Source organism: Tupaia chinensis, unplaced genomic scaffold, assembly GCF_000334495.1.
Source record: "Tupaia chinensis unplaced genomic scaffold, TupChi_1.0 Scaffold000569_1, whole genome shotgun sequence".
Taxonomy (NCBI): domain Eukaryota; kingdom Metazoa; phylum Chordata; class Mammalia; order Scandentia; family Tupaiidae; genus Tupaia; species Tupaia belangeri.
In genome coordinates this window covers 2,691,124-2,710,446 of record NW_006160083.1, presented here as the reverse complement: position 1 = coordinate 2,710,446, position 19,323 = coordinate 2,691,124, and the positions used below count along the sequence as shown (strand labels likewise).

The following is a 19,323-nucleotide window of genomic DNA, read 5'->3' as shown; positions in this document are numbered from 1 at the left end:
ACAATCCCTTCTCCCTTTTTCCCTTCTTTTGGGATTTTCGGCAGGCTTGTACATGCACCAGGCATGTTTTTCAAGCTTTAGGGTCCATTCTGTTCTCCAAACAACCTGGGATTTTTTTCTGCCCAATTCCCTCTGAACTGGACCAGGACTGGTGACCTTGACATTTTCACCTGCAGCTATGTTTGTTTTGGGGTTGTTTAAAAGGGAGTGGGTCTTTTTCTTTATCATTCTGTTAAAGGGCATCTATCTCTTAAGTAGGAAAGATGAAAAGGGTTGAGGAGGTGGGGGTGGGGAGGAGGGTCCAAAAATAAGGTCGCCAAAATTGCTTTTAGACATTGTTAAGGTGAGTAGGAAAAAAATGAAAACAGAAGACCTGTGTTCCCATTCCTGGGCCTCCCATTACTTTTGTGCTAGTGGGTTGTCCCATCACCTCTGAGGTTCACAGAGACTGTTAAGTGAATAGTCTGATTTAGGATGAAACATAAAGTTCATTTTAGGGAGTCACATACTGTAATGGTTCCTTAAAGTTAATGAGAATCGTGTATATACATACATATATATATATATATATATATATACACACACACACACACACACACACACTATATATACACACACACACACACACACACACACACTATATATACACACACACACACACACACATACACACACACACACACGAAGAATCTTGAAGTCCTTTCCTAGCCTGCTAGGAGAGACGTTGAGTTTTATTCAGATGGGCTGTGTCCTTTCGTGATTGTCAGAACTGAGCACAGAGCTTCCTTTTCAGCTACTCTGTAATTCTCATCTTCTCTTGGTGAAAGGCTCATTTGAGGGTCTTAAAACATCTGTGTTCCAGTTGGAGTGCCCCATTCTCTCCTTTTTAGTTCAGTACATATTGTACAGACATGGCTTCACTGTTATTTTCAGCATATTGCCTCTTGTTTTTTCCTGAAGAGGTCTCCCCTGCCAAATCTCTTCCAAAGTAAGAGGTCGGCTACTTCTCTTAGGTACTTCATCATTTCAGAGACTCTCAGGAAAAGACTGCTGTCCAGTGGAGTGCTCTCTGGCTACCTAGAGTGGGAGGGTAGACTCCATGTCACTTGCTCACTTCCTCTGGGAAGCTGTCACCAGTCACTCTCCAGACTACACAGTGTCTTCTTTCTCAGAACCACCTGAGGTATTGCCTGAGCTCTTTTTCTCTCTCTTCCCTTTTCTTCTTCTTCTACCAGACATTTTCTGAATGCTGGCACCAGACACTGGGCTAGGGAATGTGTATGAGTTGGGGGAAAGAGGGATGGATGTACAGATGAATCAGAAGCAGAACTGGCCTGAAACAGTCCACAGTCTACTACAGAGGCCAGGCAGGCCCTCAAGTGATTCTCAGAGAGGCTGCTACACTGAGCACAATGAGAAACACAATTAAGGATGAGAATGATCCTTAATTCAGCACTGGCTCCGTTGATGCATCTTCCTCTCTCCATTTATCTGTGCCCTCTTTGGAGTAGACACCAAGTGTTTATTTTTAACCAGCCTCGCCTAGCATCTATTTCTCTTTCTTTACAGAAGCACCCTGATTTTGCAGTGGAGACAGTCTAGGGGGGCTGTCCATCAAAGTGTCACCTGTTGACCCTGCTAAAAGTTGGATGGGCAACCCAAGCAAGATCAATCCAATTCTCTATCTCAAATCTGACACTCCAGTGGAATGATGCAAAGACAGAACACAGAACAAATTTGCCCCATGACCACACCAGTGACATAGTGCCACACCAGTGTCACCACTGCCGTGATTCCCATCACCTGGATTTCCAGCACTATGTTTGACTCTGCCCTTAATAAGAATGAGTTTTTCAGCCTTTTCACCAAGCCTATGAGCTACCTCCAGAGGCTTCCAATATACACATTTTTTTTAATCTTTATTATTTTGAATCTGAATCTATTTCTGCTGTGTGCATACAAAGAACTCTAACAGATTCCTTTCTGGATGCAAGAGATCAGATCTTAAAATCCTCTATGGCCTGTCAATATACCCTACACAAAAAAGGTGCTCAATAAATATTGGCCATTTAGTGGTTTGAGGAAATGACTCTTAGGATGAAATGTCATCCATTGCTTAGCCATGGGTTACTTTGGGGAGTGGGCATCATTCCAAAATCTCTCTTCTGGCTAATTTATTTTAAGGTTTTGCTGTGCTCTGTGCCAATAATGCAGCAGAGGTTACACCTGAGAGCTACAGCTTTGTCTTAATGGCACAGCAGAGACTTTAGTAGATCTGTAGAACGTCTAAGTCTCAGAAGTTCAGGGTTGGTGGACATTTTAGGGCCATTTAGAGCTGAAAGGAAGGTACTTTATGATGAGGTTTCAGAACTGGTGGTGCCCTAAATAATAGCCAAGTAACCCAACAAGCACCTTTAGCCACTAAATCCCAAGTCGATTCACTTTATGATGCCCTTCAGAGTATAGCATAAATTAATCTTTTGAAAGTTAAATCATAGTTTAAATGCTCTGATGAATGCTACAAATTAAGAAGAGATAATGGCAATTTCTTTTAGTGAAAGATTCTGATGCAAAAATAAAAAAATAGTGATATTCGAAGACTGGCATTACTATTTATGAAAAACTATTTTAAAGAAATATTAATAATATCAATATATGCATCTACATCTATATATACAATAGATATTCATTGCATCATTGCTAATTGTGGGCCTAAGTGGGAAAAATCAGCAGTTCATCAGGAAGAAAAAAAATTCTACAGGCCTTAGAACCAGAGCTCTACATGCAAACCTGGAGAAACAGCTATGATAATGTGTGTGAGAAAAAGCAAGCTGCAGAACAACATGAAGAGTTTGGTTAGCTTTGGTTAAAAAAATAAAAGTCAATTTGGAGAGATAAACTCCAGATTATTCATTGTAATTACAGGAGATTAAGATTTTTGGAAGTCCTGGGCACTAAGGGAGTGGAATGCTCCCCGTAGGTTAATTCGGAATCAAACATACTAAGTAATAAAATAGATGTGAAAAGTCCAACTAAGTTCTGACTTTTCTCAGTCTGAGTATCACAGTACTTTTGAGAATGTCGAGTTCTTTAAGACAATGTCCCCCTGGCCCTAGTCAGCCACACAGGCTTGCTCTCCCTGGGAGTCCTCTATCCTTGGCGGGAGACTGGGTAGGGATCGAAGACTATTCCCCCTGACCAATCTTAAATACTTTTGTATCATTAGAATTTAAAAATAATGAATATTCATTAATTTTTAAATTTTAAAGTGATATAAAAATAGAAAGAGGAACAGAAGGGAGCCCTCTGGGTACTGAAAATATTCTGTCCCTTTCTCTGAATAGTGGTTACTTGAATATATAATATGTAAGAATTCATTGAGCCAATTACTTTAGGTAGGTTATACCTAACTTAAAAAGCATCCATTCATCTTATCAAATCTTTAATACTGGTGTCTCTTAAGAATGATATTAGAGTTGAAGTGTTACCTGCACCAACACAAAAAACCTTTTCTTCCATCTCTTCCAGACATTCTTACCGATGGCCCATAAATACCTAAGGAAAAAGAGAGAGACCAGAGCTGCGTTAACTTGAGTGAACGCATTGTTCAGCACACGTTACCAGGGAGCTTGGTGCTCACAAACAAGCAAGTGCGCTTGGTTCCACAGCAGAGAGCAGACTTGGGTGCTTTAGGGTGAGGACAAGGAACAGCAGGCACGGTTCACTTCCACGTGTAGGAAGAGTTGTGTCCCATCGTCAAACTTGCCTTAGATTCCTTGACAGATTCCAGAAAGCACCTTGAAAACTGTTACATTGAGATTTAATTTGTGTATGTGCTAACAGTCTTTTAGGTAGGGAAACTCCTGAAAAATGTTGCCCGAGAGAGAGAGAGGAAAAACAGATTGCCAAATCTCACAACCTCAACTCTTTCACGTCTTGTCAAATTTCATTCAGGAAAAGTTTCTCTTGTCTACTTTTGCTAAAATTCTGGCAAATGCAGTATATTCCAAGAAATTAAAACTCAACATAGAAAGTCTCACCCATCCCTTCCCCAAAGGCTCTTCTGTTGGTGGAAATTAATCTTATACAGACAAAAGGAATAAAGAAGAGAGTTAAGAACCACAAAGTATAGATCAGCGCTCTCTGGGGATTTTTTTAAAGAGCAATGTTACTAATTCATTTATGAATCATCCCATCGGCCGTGTGGATCATTACATGTTGAGCAGGCACTGACCAAGTGAGGCCGGAGGTTTCCAGGCTGTACCAAACAAAAGCGATCTTGCCATATTCAAATATATGCAAATACTCAAGTTTGAGAACTGGCTTTATGTCCTATCAGGAACCACTGGATAGCTTTCACATTTTTATGTCCTCTAGAATTAGACAGAATTTTCAGTTTGAAACATAACAAAGAATGCATGTAATTATTATTAATTTTTTGAGAGATATTTTTACTATAGGGTGCATGCCCTTGCCAGAGAATCACCCCGCAGGGGGTTGGCCACACCACAATCCTTTCTTCATTCTCCTCTCAGGATTTTGGGCACATGTGCACATGCGCCTGGCATGCGCTTTAAGCCATCAGGTCTGAGACTCGAACCCCAGTTGACCATGTAGGAGTCCAGCGACGTAACCATTACACCATTTGCTGGTCCCGTAATTAAAATTTTTATGTTTGATAAATTTGTGGGTTCTTAAGAGTTGCTGGTAGCAAAAATCTACTAGAACATTCAAATCAGAAACCCAGGATGTATACTCATGCTTATTTTCATTTTTGCCAAGAATAGTTGGGTTTTACCTCCTGGAAAATTCCTCATGTTATTGTCTTGCCACTTCCGACCTCCACTATCTCATTGCTGCCCACATATTTTTGTTCCATGGACAACAATACAACAATAGCGGAACTTCTTTTTTTTTTTTTTTTTTTTTTTAAGAGGTTTTTGCTATAGGGCGTGTGCACTTGCCAAAAAGACAGAGAGACGGAAAGGGAAAAATCACCCCCCAGGGGGGCTGGCCATGCTGCAATCCTTTCCTCTCCATTCTCCTCTGTGATCTTGGGCACTCACGCACATTCACCTGGCTTGAGTTTTAAGCCACTGGGTCCGGGACTCAAACCACGGTTGACTACATGGGAGTCCAGTGACATAGCCATTACACTCACTGCTGGTCCCTACAGGAACTTCTTAATAGGTTACAGGGACATACCAATCATTTTCATCCTATACCTGGCCATGAGATACAACCTACCACCTTTGAGTCCTGTCATGCCTTTTTCCTGCTGCAACTCCTCCATTGGATAAACCATTGGATAAACCTTACTTACATGAAGGGTGGTCCAAATTTGGCTTTTTACACTATACTTTCATGAATTGTCCCATATCTGCCCACCTCTTCTATGATTTACATGCCATTTTTCTTTAAATTGACTTAACATGAATATATTTATTTTAAACAGAAACTTTATATTATAGGTTTGATAGACTAATTATATATAATGTAGCACATATTGAAATACACAAAAATTTCTTTAATTCAGGCTTATGTATGTATCACTTATATACTATAAGTGGTAAATATACTTGAGGAAACTTCAGCCAAAGGGACAGAATTCAGTATCTTGGCCTGACCTAGAAAACTCATTGTGCATCTCACTTATCTTGCTGGACTCAGCTTCTGCACTTTGTATTATCTGCAATTCTTTTTCTTTTCTTTTCTTTTCTTTTTTTTTTTTGAGAGGTATTTTTGTTTTTGTTTTTGTTTTTGTTTTTTGCTATAGGGCATGTGCATTTGCCAGAAAGACAGAGAGAGACAGAGGAAAGCAAGAAATCACCCCCTAGGGGGGATGGCCACGCCACAATCCCTTCTCCTCCATTCTCCTCTCGGGATCTTGGGCATGCATGCACATACGCCCGGTGTGAGTTTAAGCCATCAGGTCTGGAACTCGAACTGTGGTCGGCTACATGGGAGTCCAGTGATATAGCCATTACGCTAACTGCTGGTCCCTTACCTGCAATTCTTGACCACAGCATAATGTTTCATACCTCCATACTTTGCACAACTCATTCTGCCTGGAATGCCTTCTCCCTGATCATTATGTTAGAACTCAGTCTTCCTAAGTTTAAACCTTTACCTTGACTTCATCACCTCTGGGCCTTGTAGATATTGCAATTCTTTTTTTTTTTTAATAATTTTATTTAACTTTATTTATTTATTGTTTTTTACCTTGACCAGAGAGAGACTGAGTGAGAAAGAGAGTGTGTGTGTGTGTGTGTGTGTGTGTGTGTGTGTGTGTGCGTGAGAGAGAGAGAGAGAAGAGAGAGGGAGGGAAAGTGAGAAAGCAAGCCACCAGGTTCGGGACTCAAACCGTGGTCAGCCATGTAGGATCCAGCACCCTTAATCACCACACCCTCTCCTGCCCCCCACCCCCAGATAATAACAATTTTAATATTACAATGAACCTACTGCTGTAATTTATTTGTTTCCATATTTATTTCTATTGGACTGTGATTTCTGCATGGGAAGAAATCCTGGTTCTTCTTTCTAAATTCCTAGCACAGCGCCTTTTTCTTCTTTTTGAATTCCTTCCAGTTCTTTGTTTTGAATTTCTATGAATATTTCTTTCTGGTTTCCTTCCAGTTTCGGATATACATAAGTGGTCAATAGCTATTTGTTATATTTCAGTTGGTTTTGAATGTCCTCCTCTTGAGAAATCAGAGTAATCTTTAAAAAGATTTCTGATAAGATTTTAATTTTTTTCTTTATTCATGATAGAGTATCTGAACATGGATAAAAGAGGAAGAGAGAAAGTAGAGGGAAGAGGAGAGGAGAGGAGAACCTCCATAGAGTCTAGTCATACCATAGTCTTCTTCCTCTAGTCCTCAGTCCTCTAGCCCATTGGGTCTTGGGCACTCATGCGCATATTTCAGGCTGACCAGGCCAAGCATTCAAACTGGGGTCACCATGTGGGATCCAGCTTCTCTTGAGCAGTAGGTTACTATTGTACCAAGAAGCCAGACTATCTGATGAGATTTTAAAGCATTGTATAAAACATTCAATTCATTATCAAATTCTTAGAGATTTACTTTCAAAGTATATTTATTCTTCCATCTCCTTCTGTCCCTATTACTGTTCCCTAGTCAAGCCACCATCATTCCCACCTGAACCAAGGTGGACTCCCTTTTCTCATTCTTGCCCATGTGCTCCATTTTCAATACATAGAACCTAAGTGCACGAAGCAGATTATTTATATACTCTTTCTACATAAGGATGGGAAACCATGGAAGGATTTTAGGTAGGAAAGTGATGATTGTATTTCTACTTAAGATGACCACCCTGGCTGTTGGGTGGACAGTGCACTGTAATGTTAAGTGAAAAAGGGAGCGAGAAAACAGGGAGATCAGGAGGCAGATGGCCATAGCAATGCAGGGAAAAGAGACTGGTACTGGACCGAAGTTGAAGCAGTGGGTGTGGCTGGGGGCCTGATAAGTTTATTAGCCCTGGACTGCATTCAGCTCTGTTTTTGTTTTTGTGGAGAGATTTTTGCTACATGGCATGTGTACTTGCTAGAGAGAAAGATAGAGGGAGACGGAGAAAGAGAGACTCAGAGAGAGAAAAAGTGAGAAATCCCCCCTTCCTCCCAGGAGGATGGCCATGGCACAATCCGTTCTCCTTCATTCTCCTCTCAGGATTTTGGGAATGCACACACATGCACTTGGCAAGAGTTTCAAGCTGCCAGGTCTGGACTTGAGCCATGGTTGCCCATGTAGAAGCCTGGCGCCTTAACCAGTATGCTATGTGCTGGCCCCAGCATCTCTGCTGTTAAATGGATCACCGAGTTATCCTGGTCAGTGCTCTCAACCTTGCTGATATCACAGACTGATGTACACGTGGCAGAATGGACATGAAAGGGCGACGTGGCCAGGACGGAGGTGAGAGAGGGTTATTGTATTGGCCTATAACAATTTAGAGTGTATTGTTCTATTTTTGTTTTGTTTTGTTCTGTTCTGTTTTGCCATAGGATGTGTGTGCTAGCCTGGGAGAAAAAGAGACAGAGAAGTGACGTAATGCTTGTTAGTATAAGCAGGAGGCATGGCAGGAAGTAGATATACAATAAGTGTCAGCTTTTTTATAAAAGATGTCTGTGTATAGAAGAAAATGTATCCTTATTAGCAGTAAATTACAACTAAACATGTGAAAGGAGATCTCCTTAGACTTATGTACTCAGAGAGGTAGATGACATAAAAGATCAAATTAAGAAAGTAGGCAAAATAATGGATATCTTCAGTAATGACTGGCAGTAAAAAATCTCATACCTTTTCTGGAATTGTAACTGGCAGCTACTACCCAATATTCCTTACCTTGTGTCATATAAGGTGATGTAAAACAATACAGCTACTGCATCTAATGAATTTATAATTTTATTTGATGAGAATGGCAGTAAATAAGTGATTTCATTAAAATACATGGAATCTAATTCAGAGTGAATCATTAACTTTTTCCTTCATAATAAAAATGACTATTGCTTAGTGAAGTTTTATTAGTTTTCTGCATGGTTCCAGGCACTTTACATGAATTTATTACACCCATCAAGGAGGAGTTAAGAGCTTGAATCTAGAGCCACGTTGTCTGGGTTCATGTGAATCTTGGGCAAATTACTAGACTTACCTCTAGGAAGTTTTTCATCAGTATAATGGGAGTAATAATAATGATACGACTTTGAGAGTTATCATCAGTATAATGGGAGTAATAATAATGATACTACTTTGAGAGAAAGGAAGATTAAAGTAGAAATATAGGGCCCACCAGATTGTGTAATGGTTTTATATCTCTGAACTCCCACATGGCCGACTGTGGTTTGAATCCTGCAACTGGAGGCTTGAAAATCACGCTGGGCATATGTGTATGTGTGCTCAAAATTCTGAGAGGAGTCTGGAGGAGAAAGGATTGTGGTGTGGCTATTTTTTCTTGGGTTGATTTCTCACTTTCTGTCTCCAGCAAGCAAGCACACATGCCCTATAGCAAAAATCTCTCTCAAAAAAAAAAAAAAAAACCTACAAAGTGTGTACAACAATACCTGGCACAAAGTAAACACTATTAGCTGTACCATTTTACTATTATGCCTGTTTGACCTTGAGAAAGTCTAAGTAATGTTCCCAGGACTCTAAAGTTGGTGAATGACAGAGACCGAATTTGAACTCGGAATCATCTGCTTCTAAAGCACCCTCTTTCTCTCATTCTAAGAGATAAACTTTGGTTTCTTTACTGAAACAAGAATGCAAATTGCTATTTTAGTTGAACAGAGGGTTTTTTTTTTTTTTTTCTTTTTTGTTAAAGGCTTCTGAATGGGAAAGCTGGTGGGATCAGAGAAGAGCTAACAATTTTCCTTTGGAAAATATCAGTTGGTTTGAGGGAGGGAGGGGCTTTTCCTCTGAGGTTTTCCTCAGAATTTATTGCTAATTTGGCACATACCAGAAGGTGTCAAAACCAAGAAAAACGGAAGGTTACAATGTACTGTTTCTGCCTAGTCAGCTCCCGCTCTGTATTTTCTGAGGTTGAAACACGCTCATTAGACAGAATGCTCAGTACCTGGGCCAGATGGAAGTTCTGTTAGTGCAGACACACAGGTGGCTTCCGTGCTCTGGCTCCTCACACTAGCGCAGATCTGTCTGTGCGGGTATTGGTAGCCCTCAACTCTCTTCAGGCTGTCTGGATATGTGGAAATTTGGATTTACCAATTGATAAATTGGCATTCTAGTGTAGTGAGCAACAGTTTCGCCTAGTGGTTATAGCTCAGACTGGGGAGGAGCACCTTGGTGGAAATTCTGGATGTCATTAACTCTCCTTCAACTTGGCTACCCTGAGACTCAGTTTCCTCCGCTGTAAGATGAGGATGATGTAACATCTACTACTACTGACATCGCAGGGTTGCAGAGATGACTCTTGGAGATGGTGGTATCTCGTGTTCCGCATGGTAACTGGCTCATTAGGAAGGGCTCCATGAATGTTAAGTACTATTGTTGTTATGCTTACCCCATGAATAGTAGCAGAAACAAGAGTCCTGGTGGAAAGAGTACACAATTACCATGTCTACAAGGGAGTCTTTGAATTTACATTCAGCTTTCGAGTACACATCTACTAGGAAATAAAGCAAGGTACACATCTCTGGTTTTGGACCTTAAGGTCAGATTTTGCATCATGATTTGAATGGATCCTCTCTTGTAGTATTTTTGTAAAACTCATGTCAATGTACCACTGATATCCCTGTCATTCTCTGAGGAGCATCTTACAGGAGAGACCAGAGTAGGCTACACAGGACTAAAAAGAAAACAGGAAGATGTATTTGGCTTCAATTAAAGTCCCAGGAATTCCTGCAGGTCATCGTCCATCTGTTCTGGGATTACTTATCAGGATAGCACCCATAGCACTGCTTTTAACTTTTCATTTGCATGTATGTAAAAAAGGGGCAGTCTTCTCTCTTCTGGCATTTGTGAATTTAATATGAATTAGTGATGTAGCTCTGTTTATTAAGTATCTACTGTGCTGAGCACTAGGCTTGCACATGGCAGGTGCTCAATAATTATTCCTAAAATTCAAAAAAACTGTATGCCTTTCCCCAGGATGCTTGAGGACAAGTATCTAGTAAAGGAAGAAAGACATTTCCCAGAACCCCCCGACCTGGGGACCTCACAGAAGGGTAAGAGTGGCTGGGTGGGATACAGAAACCAGGGACAGATCAAGATTTTATGTGAACAAGGTGTGGAGCCAAAAGTCACTGGAGTTGGTGCCACTCTGGTCTGCTCTAAGGGAAAATGGTGGTGGACTTGTTTTACTTAGGTACCTGTGGCACTATGGGGCCTGCTGCACCCAAGTGGTCATGAGGCAAGGCATTGTCTTTGGTCACAAGTTCTTTTTTATAAAATGATTTAATAGGGAAAGCAGATGGCACAGTGAAGGTACTAGATTCCACATAACTGATTCCATGGTTTGAGCCCCAGACTGGGCAGTTTGAAAAACACCCTGGGTATATGTGCATGCATGCTCAAAATCCTGAGAAAAGAATGGAGGAGAAGGAATTGCGGTGTGGCCATCCTCCCTGGGAGTGATTTTTCACTTTGCCTCTCTGTCTCTCTCCAGTGAGTGCATGTGCCAAAAACAAAAACAAAACAAATTTTTAAAAGATGTAATAATTTTTTTATCTTTGAAATTTATTTTTTAATTGAACAAAATGATAAATATTTACAGTAAAAATTTTAAAAATGACTTTTTTAATTTTAAGGCTTTTGTTATAGGGCACATGTACTTACCCTTCTCTTCCATTTTCTTCTTGGAATTTTGGACATGTAGATGTGCCTGTCATGATTTTTCAAACCCTTGTGTCTAGGACTTAATCTGCAGTCAGCCATGTGGGATCCAGTGCCTTAACCTCCGTGCCACCTGCTGGCTCCAACATGATGTTTTAAAATATGTGCACATTGTGGAATGGCTAAATCAAGCTAATTAACATTACATTACCTCACATATTCATCATTTGGGTTTTTGCCTTGGGAACATTTAAAATCTACTTTCTGCATGATTCTCAAGTGTATAATATGCTGTTATCAACTGGAGTTAATGTGGTAATATAGATTTCTTGAACTTATTATAAGTTGTGGGAGCTACCCTTCATTATTTTCTTATCAGAAGAGGAGCCACAGAGTCAAGAACATCGATTCCCATTAGAACACTTCCCTCCCCCCTTCTCTGGGGAGTAAAAGAGAAGGAAGAGGCAAGAAGACTCAAGGTGTCTCAGTTGTTACACTGCATGTAGCCCAGCAGGAAGTCGGGGCTGGGAAAAAGCGCAAAGAATGATGGGAGCAAACAACAATGATGGTGACAGCTACCACCAGTTCTTCTGTAGCTGCCCTCTTACCATGTATCAGACCCTGTTCCAAATGCTTTACATGTTTAACTCATTTAATCTTCACAACAACCATATGAGCCAACTAGACTCAATTCTATGCTGCTACTGTCTATAAGAAATGTATTTTATAAGTGCACAAATAGGTTAAAAATAAAGTATACAAATAATTTATCATGCTAGCAGGTGATAATTTTTTTTTTTTTTTTAAGTTAGAGATAGGCCAGTAGGTGGAAAGGAAGTGGCTGGATCCCACATGGCTGACTGGCAGTTAGAGTCCTGGACCTGGTAGCTTGAAAATCACTTGGGGATCATATGCCTACATGCTCCAAATCCCAAGAGGTGAATGGAGAAGGGATTGTGCCAACCCTTTGAGGGGAGTGATTTCTCACTTTTCCTCTCTCTTTCCTCTCTCTCTTTGGCAAGCACATAAGCTTTATAGCAAACTAAAAACAAAACAAAACAAGCTAAGCGGCTATAGTACAGGCACACAAAGTAGATTTCAGGGCAAATAATGTTGCCAGGCATAAAAATGATTAAGGTGTAAATTCTTCAAGATGACCTAATAATCCTCAATGTTTATGCATCTAATAGAATTTCAAAATACATGAAGAAAACACAGAACTGGAAGGAGAAACAAATGAATCCAAAAGTTTAGTCAGAGATTTTAATACTTTCTTCCTCAATAATTGATAGGAAATCTGTAAGGATTCAGAGTATTTGGACAAAACTATTAATCAACTTGGGAACCAGCAGTTAGCGTAATGGCTATGTCGCTGGATTCCCACGTAGTCTACTGCGGTTCGCGTCCTGGACCCGGTGGCTTAAAAACTCACGCTGAGTGTGTGTGCGTGCGTGCCCAAGATCCCGAGAGGAGAATGGAGGAGAAGAGATTGCGGCGTGGCCATCATCCCTGGGGGATGATTTCTCACTTTCTGTCTCTCTGTCTCTCACTGTCTGGCGAGTGCATGCGCCCTATAGTGAAAAAACATCTCAAAAAAACCACTATTAATCAACTTGATCTAATTGACATGTATGACTAGTCAACAAGATAAAAAAATGGAATACTAAAAATATGTAGTTCAGTACACGTCATTTGGTTTGAGAGTTTGTGCCAATAAGAAGTGGTATCTTAAGAGTTCTTTGGGGAGGGAAGGAAGAAATACATGATAACTTTGAAGAATAAGAGATCTGTGGTGCATCTGAGAAAATGCCAAGAGGAAAGGGAATTTTAAAGATGTTACACAAGTTTTATTCATAATTGTCAAAACTTGGAAGCAACCATGTGCTCCTTAAAGGTTTATTAAAACATGAAAGGAAAATAAAAATTTCTGAAAATTGTTCCTGGTTGGTGGACTGTGGTTCATTGAATGAATACCAAGTAGAGCCACACAAAGCTCTGTATTTTAGTCAAGCTTTAACTCCTTAGTTAAGATGAACTAAAAAGAATAACACGATTCTAGACCAAGTTCTGATGCTTATTCTGACTTGAGCAAGTCATCACCACTTTAAGCCTCAGTTTCCCTATCTGTAAATGGGGATTTATGCATTCATTTATACAACAAGTAATTTACTGGACTTTGCTACCTGTCAGTCCCCATACTAGGTACTATGAACAACAGAGACAAATGTCCCTTCAGAAGAGAAACTGAGGGGGACCAGCAGTTAGCATAATGGCTATGTCGCTGGACTCCCATGTAGTCGACCATGGTTCGAGTCCTGGACCTGGTGGCTTAAATTCACAACAGGCACGTGTGTGTGCATGCCCAAGATTCTGAGACGAGAATGGAGGAGAAGGGATTGCAGCGTGACCATCCCCCCAGGGGGTGATTTCTCGCTTTCTGTCTTTCTGTCTCTCTCTGTCCTTCTGGCGAGCGCACGCACCCTATAGCAAAAACCTCTCCAAAAAAAAGAAAAGAAAAAAAAAAAAAGAAGAGAAACTGATAGTCCAGTAGGGAAGACAGACAACAAATGGATAGAGAAATACATGTGATATGGTAAGAGAGAAGAGAGAAAAGGGACCCAAGTGGGCCAGCTAAAGCTTTATGATAGGCACAAAGACATGCAGAGATCAAAGTGCAGTATATGGACATCAGGGTGGAGGGAGGGGACACTCAAGGCAGAGGAAGTAGCAGAGACAAAGGCCTCAAGGTGGGGGTATATTTGAAATCTTTGAGAAAGAGCAAAGAAGCCAATGTGGCAGGAGCAGTGATCAAGGTCAGACAAGTAGGGCCTTGGTAACAATACTGGCTCTTACTCTGAATGAGATGGGTAATCACTGGAGATTTTCCAGCATATGAGTGGCAAGATGTGACTCATGTTTTTAAAAAAACCACCCTTGTTCTTCAGAGTAGGAAACAGACTACAAAGAAACAAGGATAGAAGCAGGAGGACTGTTTACAAGGCAAGAGCGACAATGAAGGGGCATAGTGATGGTGGCTTGGAGTCCAGTAGTAAAATAGAGTGGGGATGGAGGTGGAATTCTAGATTTACTTTGAAGGTGGAGTGAAAAGAACACGATGATGGATGAGATGAGGGGTGAGAAAGAAAGAGAAATGTCAGAGAGGACTCCAATGTTCTTGGTCTGAGCATCTGGGTGAAGAGAGGGGTCATTTATTAAGATAGAAGGATGATAAGATCCAATCCCTGTGAGGCTGTGTCAGTGATGAAGTGAAATAATAGATGCAAATGCACTTGCTGAACTTGCAAACACCATACGGATGCAAAAGATGAAAGATTACAAAGTCACCCGGAAGTGACTAATTCTCAAATATATCCAGATACTAATGTTTTTAAAAAGAAGCAAGAAGGGGACCAGCAGTTAGTGTAATGGCTATGTCGCTGGACTCCCACGTAGTCGACCGCGGTTTGAGTCCTGGACCTGGTGGCTTAAACTCACGCCGGGCGCGTGTGCGTGCGTGCGTGCGTGCCCAAGATCCAATGGAGGAGAATGGAGGAGAAGGGATTGCGGCATGGCCATCCCCCCTGGGGGGTGATTTCCTGCTTTCTATCTCTCTGTCTCTCTCTGTCTGGCGAGCGCACGCGCCCTATAGCAAAAACCTCTCAAAAAAAAAAAAAAAAAAAGAAGCAAGAAGCAGTGTTGGTTTTTCTCATTGACATCCACTGACACATTTTTATTCAATAAAGAGTTATTCTGGATGACCCAGGAGCTCATTCAAGGAACCACAGTATATATTATCAAGGAGTAATCCACAGTAATTCTGATTTTTATCTTACGTTTTAAAAAACATTAGTGTAGATACAATTATAATCGCAGGCATGATTCTTTTGAAATTGTATTTTATAATTTACATATCATAGCTGTACATATCTGTGGGGTACAGTGCAGTTCTGGGGTCCAGTGCAGTTCTTCAAATCATGTGTACAATGTGGCCATGCTTAAAACTTCTTTCTCTCATTCTTTAAGCTATTTCACTATTCTGCTATTTTTAGTCCCCTTCCAGGACTAGAAATGGGGCTCAATAAAGTTATTTTAAGCTTAAATAGAGGAAAAATATAGCCTTATTTTCCCTGAATCATCCCTTATGTAACTCAGGTTGTTTACCTCTCATTTAGGTCACACTGGGCCTAATGGTGTTATTAAGGCATTCATTGTGTACTTTCCAGAGCTATTTTGGGGCTCTTCTGTTATATTTCCTAGCACGGATAGTTTTTAAATGCCAGCCCAGTGATATGAAATAGCTATGAAACCTGTCAGAAGTGAGTTACATATTTCTTCTGTCATCTGTAAGGTCAAGGTAGCAAGAAATATGTGAGTAATTACAAATCAATCAACAGAAAAATTCCCGAATCCAAATCAGTTAGCTCAATTTCTGACGGAGCAAATGGAAGAGAATGTGGGAAGTGGGAATTTGTCCAATGGGGAAAATAATCCTCGTGTCAAGTGGTTACTATGGGGAATAAATGAGCATTGTGAGACTGCTAGTCTAATACCTCAAAGGGCCTAGAATGTGGGCTGAGGAATTGATCTTTTCAAAGAAGTTAAAAAAAAAAAAGCTATCTAGGAGGAAAGAGACATTCATTCATATTCTTTTTCACTTACTTTTCTCTCATTTCTTGGACCTATGCTCTTTTCACTCTCTCTCTCCTTCTGTCCTGCACACTCATGCACTGATTTCCTTAGCAAATATTTACTGTACTGGAGTCAGCAGGTGGTGTGGTAATTAAGGCACTGGACTTCCACATAGCTGACGGTGGTTTGAATCTTGGATTTGGAGGTTTGCTTTCTCACCCCCCACTCCCATCTCTGTCTCTGTTGGTCACATTGAAAAAAATAATAATAGGGACCAGCAGATGGCATAATGGTTACGTCGCTTGATTCCCACATAGTTGATTCCAGTTCAAGTCCCAAAAGTCATATGTGCATTTGTGCCCAAAATCTTGAGAGGAGAATGGAGAGGAAGTGCTAGCAGCATAGCCATTCCCCCAGGGGATGGGTTCTCACTGTCTGTCTCTCTGTCTCTCTGAGGAGCACACATGCCCTATATAAAATCTCCCTCAAAATAATAATGAAAAATACAATTAAACAATTCTTTAAGAAATATGTGTTGTACTTACAAGGCTGTATTTTGCTAAAGAGGCAGGATCTTTTCTGTATGTTGTAAGACCTTAATAAAAATTTCAACCTCTTCTCTTGAAAGTAGGATGTTTATTAGTGAAGGAGAAGAGATACTAGGAGAAAATTTCATTTAAGATCTTTTGAATAAATGCCAAGAGTATAATGAAAGAGAAAATACTGACAGTAGAAACATTTTAAACATATATCATCACAAGATAATTTCTTTTTTAAAGTATTTGAGATAGGGCACATGCTCTTGCCAGAGAGAAGAAGAAAGAGAGAGAGAGAGAGATGGAAAGTCTGCCCCCATGGGGGAATGGCCACACCACAATTCCTTCTACTCCACTAATTTCCACATACACCCGGCATGTTCAAGCTGTCAGATCTGGGATTCAAACTCCACAGTTGATCACATGTAATCCAGCCACCTTAACCACTACATCACCAGCTGGTCTAATAATATATTTTGTTAACGTTTATTCATATACATGTGAGAGAAAGAGATAAACCATTAGCAAGGTCTCCACATGTTGTAATCTCTCTTCCCAGTTATCCAGCTTGTAAGAAACTTGGGCACGCACACACACACACCTGGCATGTTTTCAAACCAATCTCAGGATCTGAATCAGTGATTGGCCCCATGGCTTCCAGCACTACAGTTTAATTTGCTACTGACTGTGCCACCAAGCTGGGCCATGAGATTTTTTTTTTTTAAGAGATATTTTTGCTATAGGGTACATGTGCTCACCAGAGAGACTGAAAGTGAGAAATCACCACCCGCCCCCCCTCCGGGGGGGGTGTGTGGATGGCCATATCACAATTTCTTCTTCTCTATTCTTCTCCTGGAATCTTGAGTATGCATGTACATGCACCTAGCATGAAGTTTTAAAACCCCAGGCCGCCCTGCTCCCAGATCTTGCCTTTGGTACTGCACGGTCTCTCAGAGCCACAAGGTTCTGACGCGAGGGCTAACACCTGCCACGTCCGGGTATCAGCCACGGTCTGGGAGAGCTGGTGTGGGTGCCAACGTACCGGAATTTCTGGCTCTTCCATGGTTAGTGGTGGCGTGTTTGTGGTTTGTGACACGTGTGTGACATGCAGACCAGCCCTTGCTATGTCACCTGGTGTGCCTGGGCCTCACCTAATCCTCATGAACAGGCAGCACCTGGCAGCCCGCATTTCTAACATGTCTTGGGGGATTCTGATGCACACTGAAGCGGGAAACTTGATTGCAGGGGAGTTGGAAATATCCAGGAAATTCAGAACGCTGGGTCCCAGCCTCATGTTACCACAGCCAGTGAGGCAGCATGGGAAGAGAAGGGAGCCAGCCTCTCCCTACCCAGGCACTCTGTCACCATCAGCATGATGGTGGGGGCTGTTCCTGCCCTCTTCCCTCTGCCTGGAGCCAGGCCAGGGTAAGGCACCAATGAGAGGGAGGAATAGGGGTGCTTACTTCTGGAAAAGCCAGAGAAGACCTGAGCAGTGTGTTGGGGAGAAGACAGATGTGCCTCAGTGGGGGTGGGGGGAGTGTGCCCCAGCACATCTGTCCAGGTGGCATCAGGTTAAAAGCGACAGGTGCACAGGCAGACGGGGAATACAGACACGTGCGGCAGAAAGGGTGGAAGGTAGAGACAGCCCCTTTGCCCTGCCTCAGTAATCTCATTCGTTCTCTCTCTTTTTAAAATGCCTCCTCATTGCAGAAGGGATTCGAAGCAGTGTATAAGCTTATGTACGTCATAGTCAACAGTGACATTGTACACACAACAGCTCCTTAAGGGAGGCTCTGCCCCTTTGGCACATTGGTAACACAAGTGCCCTGCAAGGCTGGAAGCCACATGGCGACCTCAGGTTTGGATCCCCAGGTCGGTCTGAAAACACGCTGGGCATACTTGGGAGTATCCAGAACCTCAAGAAGCTGGGAAAAGGGGGTCATGATGCAATAGGACCCTGTTGAGGGCCCCCCATACAAATACTCTTATTATTTTTTAAAAATGTTGTTAAATGGGTAGGTCTCAGGACCAGCAAATGGGGTAATGGTTATGTCGCTGGACTCCTAGTTGATTGTTGTTCGAGTTCCAGACCCAGTGACTTAAAACTCACACTAGACGTGTGTACATGTGTGCCCAAAATCCTGAGAGAAGAATGGAGGAAGTGCTAGCAGCATAGCCATTCCCCCAGGGGATGGGTTCTCACTGTCTGTCTCTCTGTCTCTCTGAGGAGCACACATGCCCTATATAAAATCTCCCTCAAAATAATAATGAAAAATACAATTAAACAATTCTTTAAGAAATATGTGTTGTACTTACAAGGCTGTATTTTGCTAAAGAGGCAGGATCTTTTCTGTATGTTGTAAGACCTTAATAAAAATTTCAACCTCTTCTCTTGAAAGTAGGATGTTTATTAGTGAAGGAGAAGAGATACTAGGAGAAAATTTCATTTAAGATCTTTTGAATAAATGCCAAGAGTATAATGAAAGAGAAAATACTGACAGTAGAAACATTTTAAACATATATCATCACAAGATAATTTCTTTTTTAAAGTATTTGAGATAGGGCACATGCTCTTGCCAGAGAGAAGAAGAAAGAGAGAGAGAGAGAGATGGAAAGTCTGCCCCCATGGGGGAATGGCCACACCACAATTCCTTCTACTCCACTAATTTCCACATACACCCGGCATGTTCAAGCTGTCAGATCTGGGATTCAAACTCCACAGTTGATCACATGTAATCCAGCCACCTTAACCACTACATCACCAGCTGGTCTAATAATATATTTTGTTAACGTTTATTCATATACATGTGAGAGAAAGAGATAAACCATTAGCAAGGTCTCCACATGTTGTAATCTCT

At 41.3% G+C, this 19,323-nt stretch overlaps 1 protein-coding gene across 25 annotated transcripts in view; it reads right to left on the bottom strand.

The window, feature by feature from the left end:
• CADPS (calcium dependent secretion activator) overlaps nucleotides 1-19,323 on the bottom strand; it is a 423,537-nt gene that overhangs the window by 197,307 nt on the left and 206,907 nt on the right. For all 25 annotated transcript variants that reach the window (XM_027775523.1, XM_027775527.1, XM_027775526.1 and 22 more), the window contains exon 8: nucleotides 3,489-3,555. In XM_027775523.1, coding sequence (XP_027631324.1) covers nucleotides 3,489-3,555 — 67 coding nt within the window. The remainder of the gene's footprint in view (nucleotides 1-3,488; nucleotides 3,556-19,323) is intronic.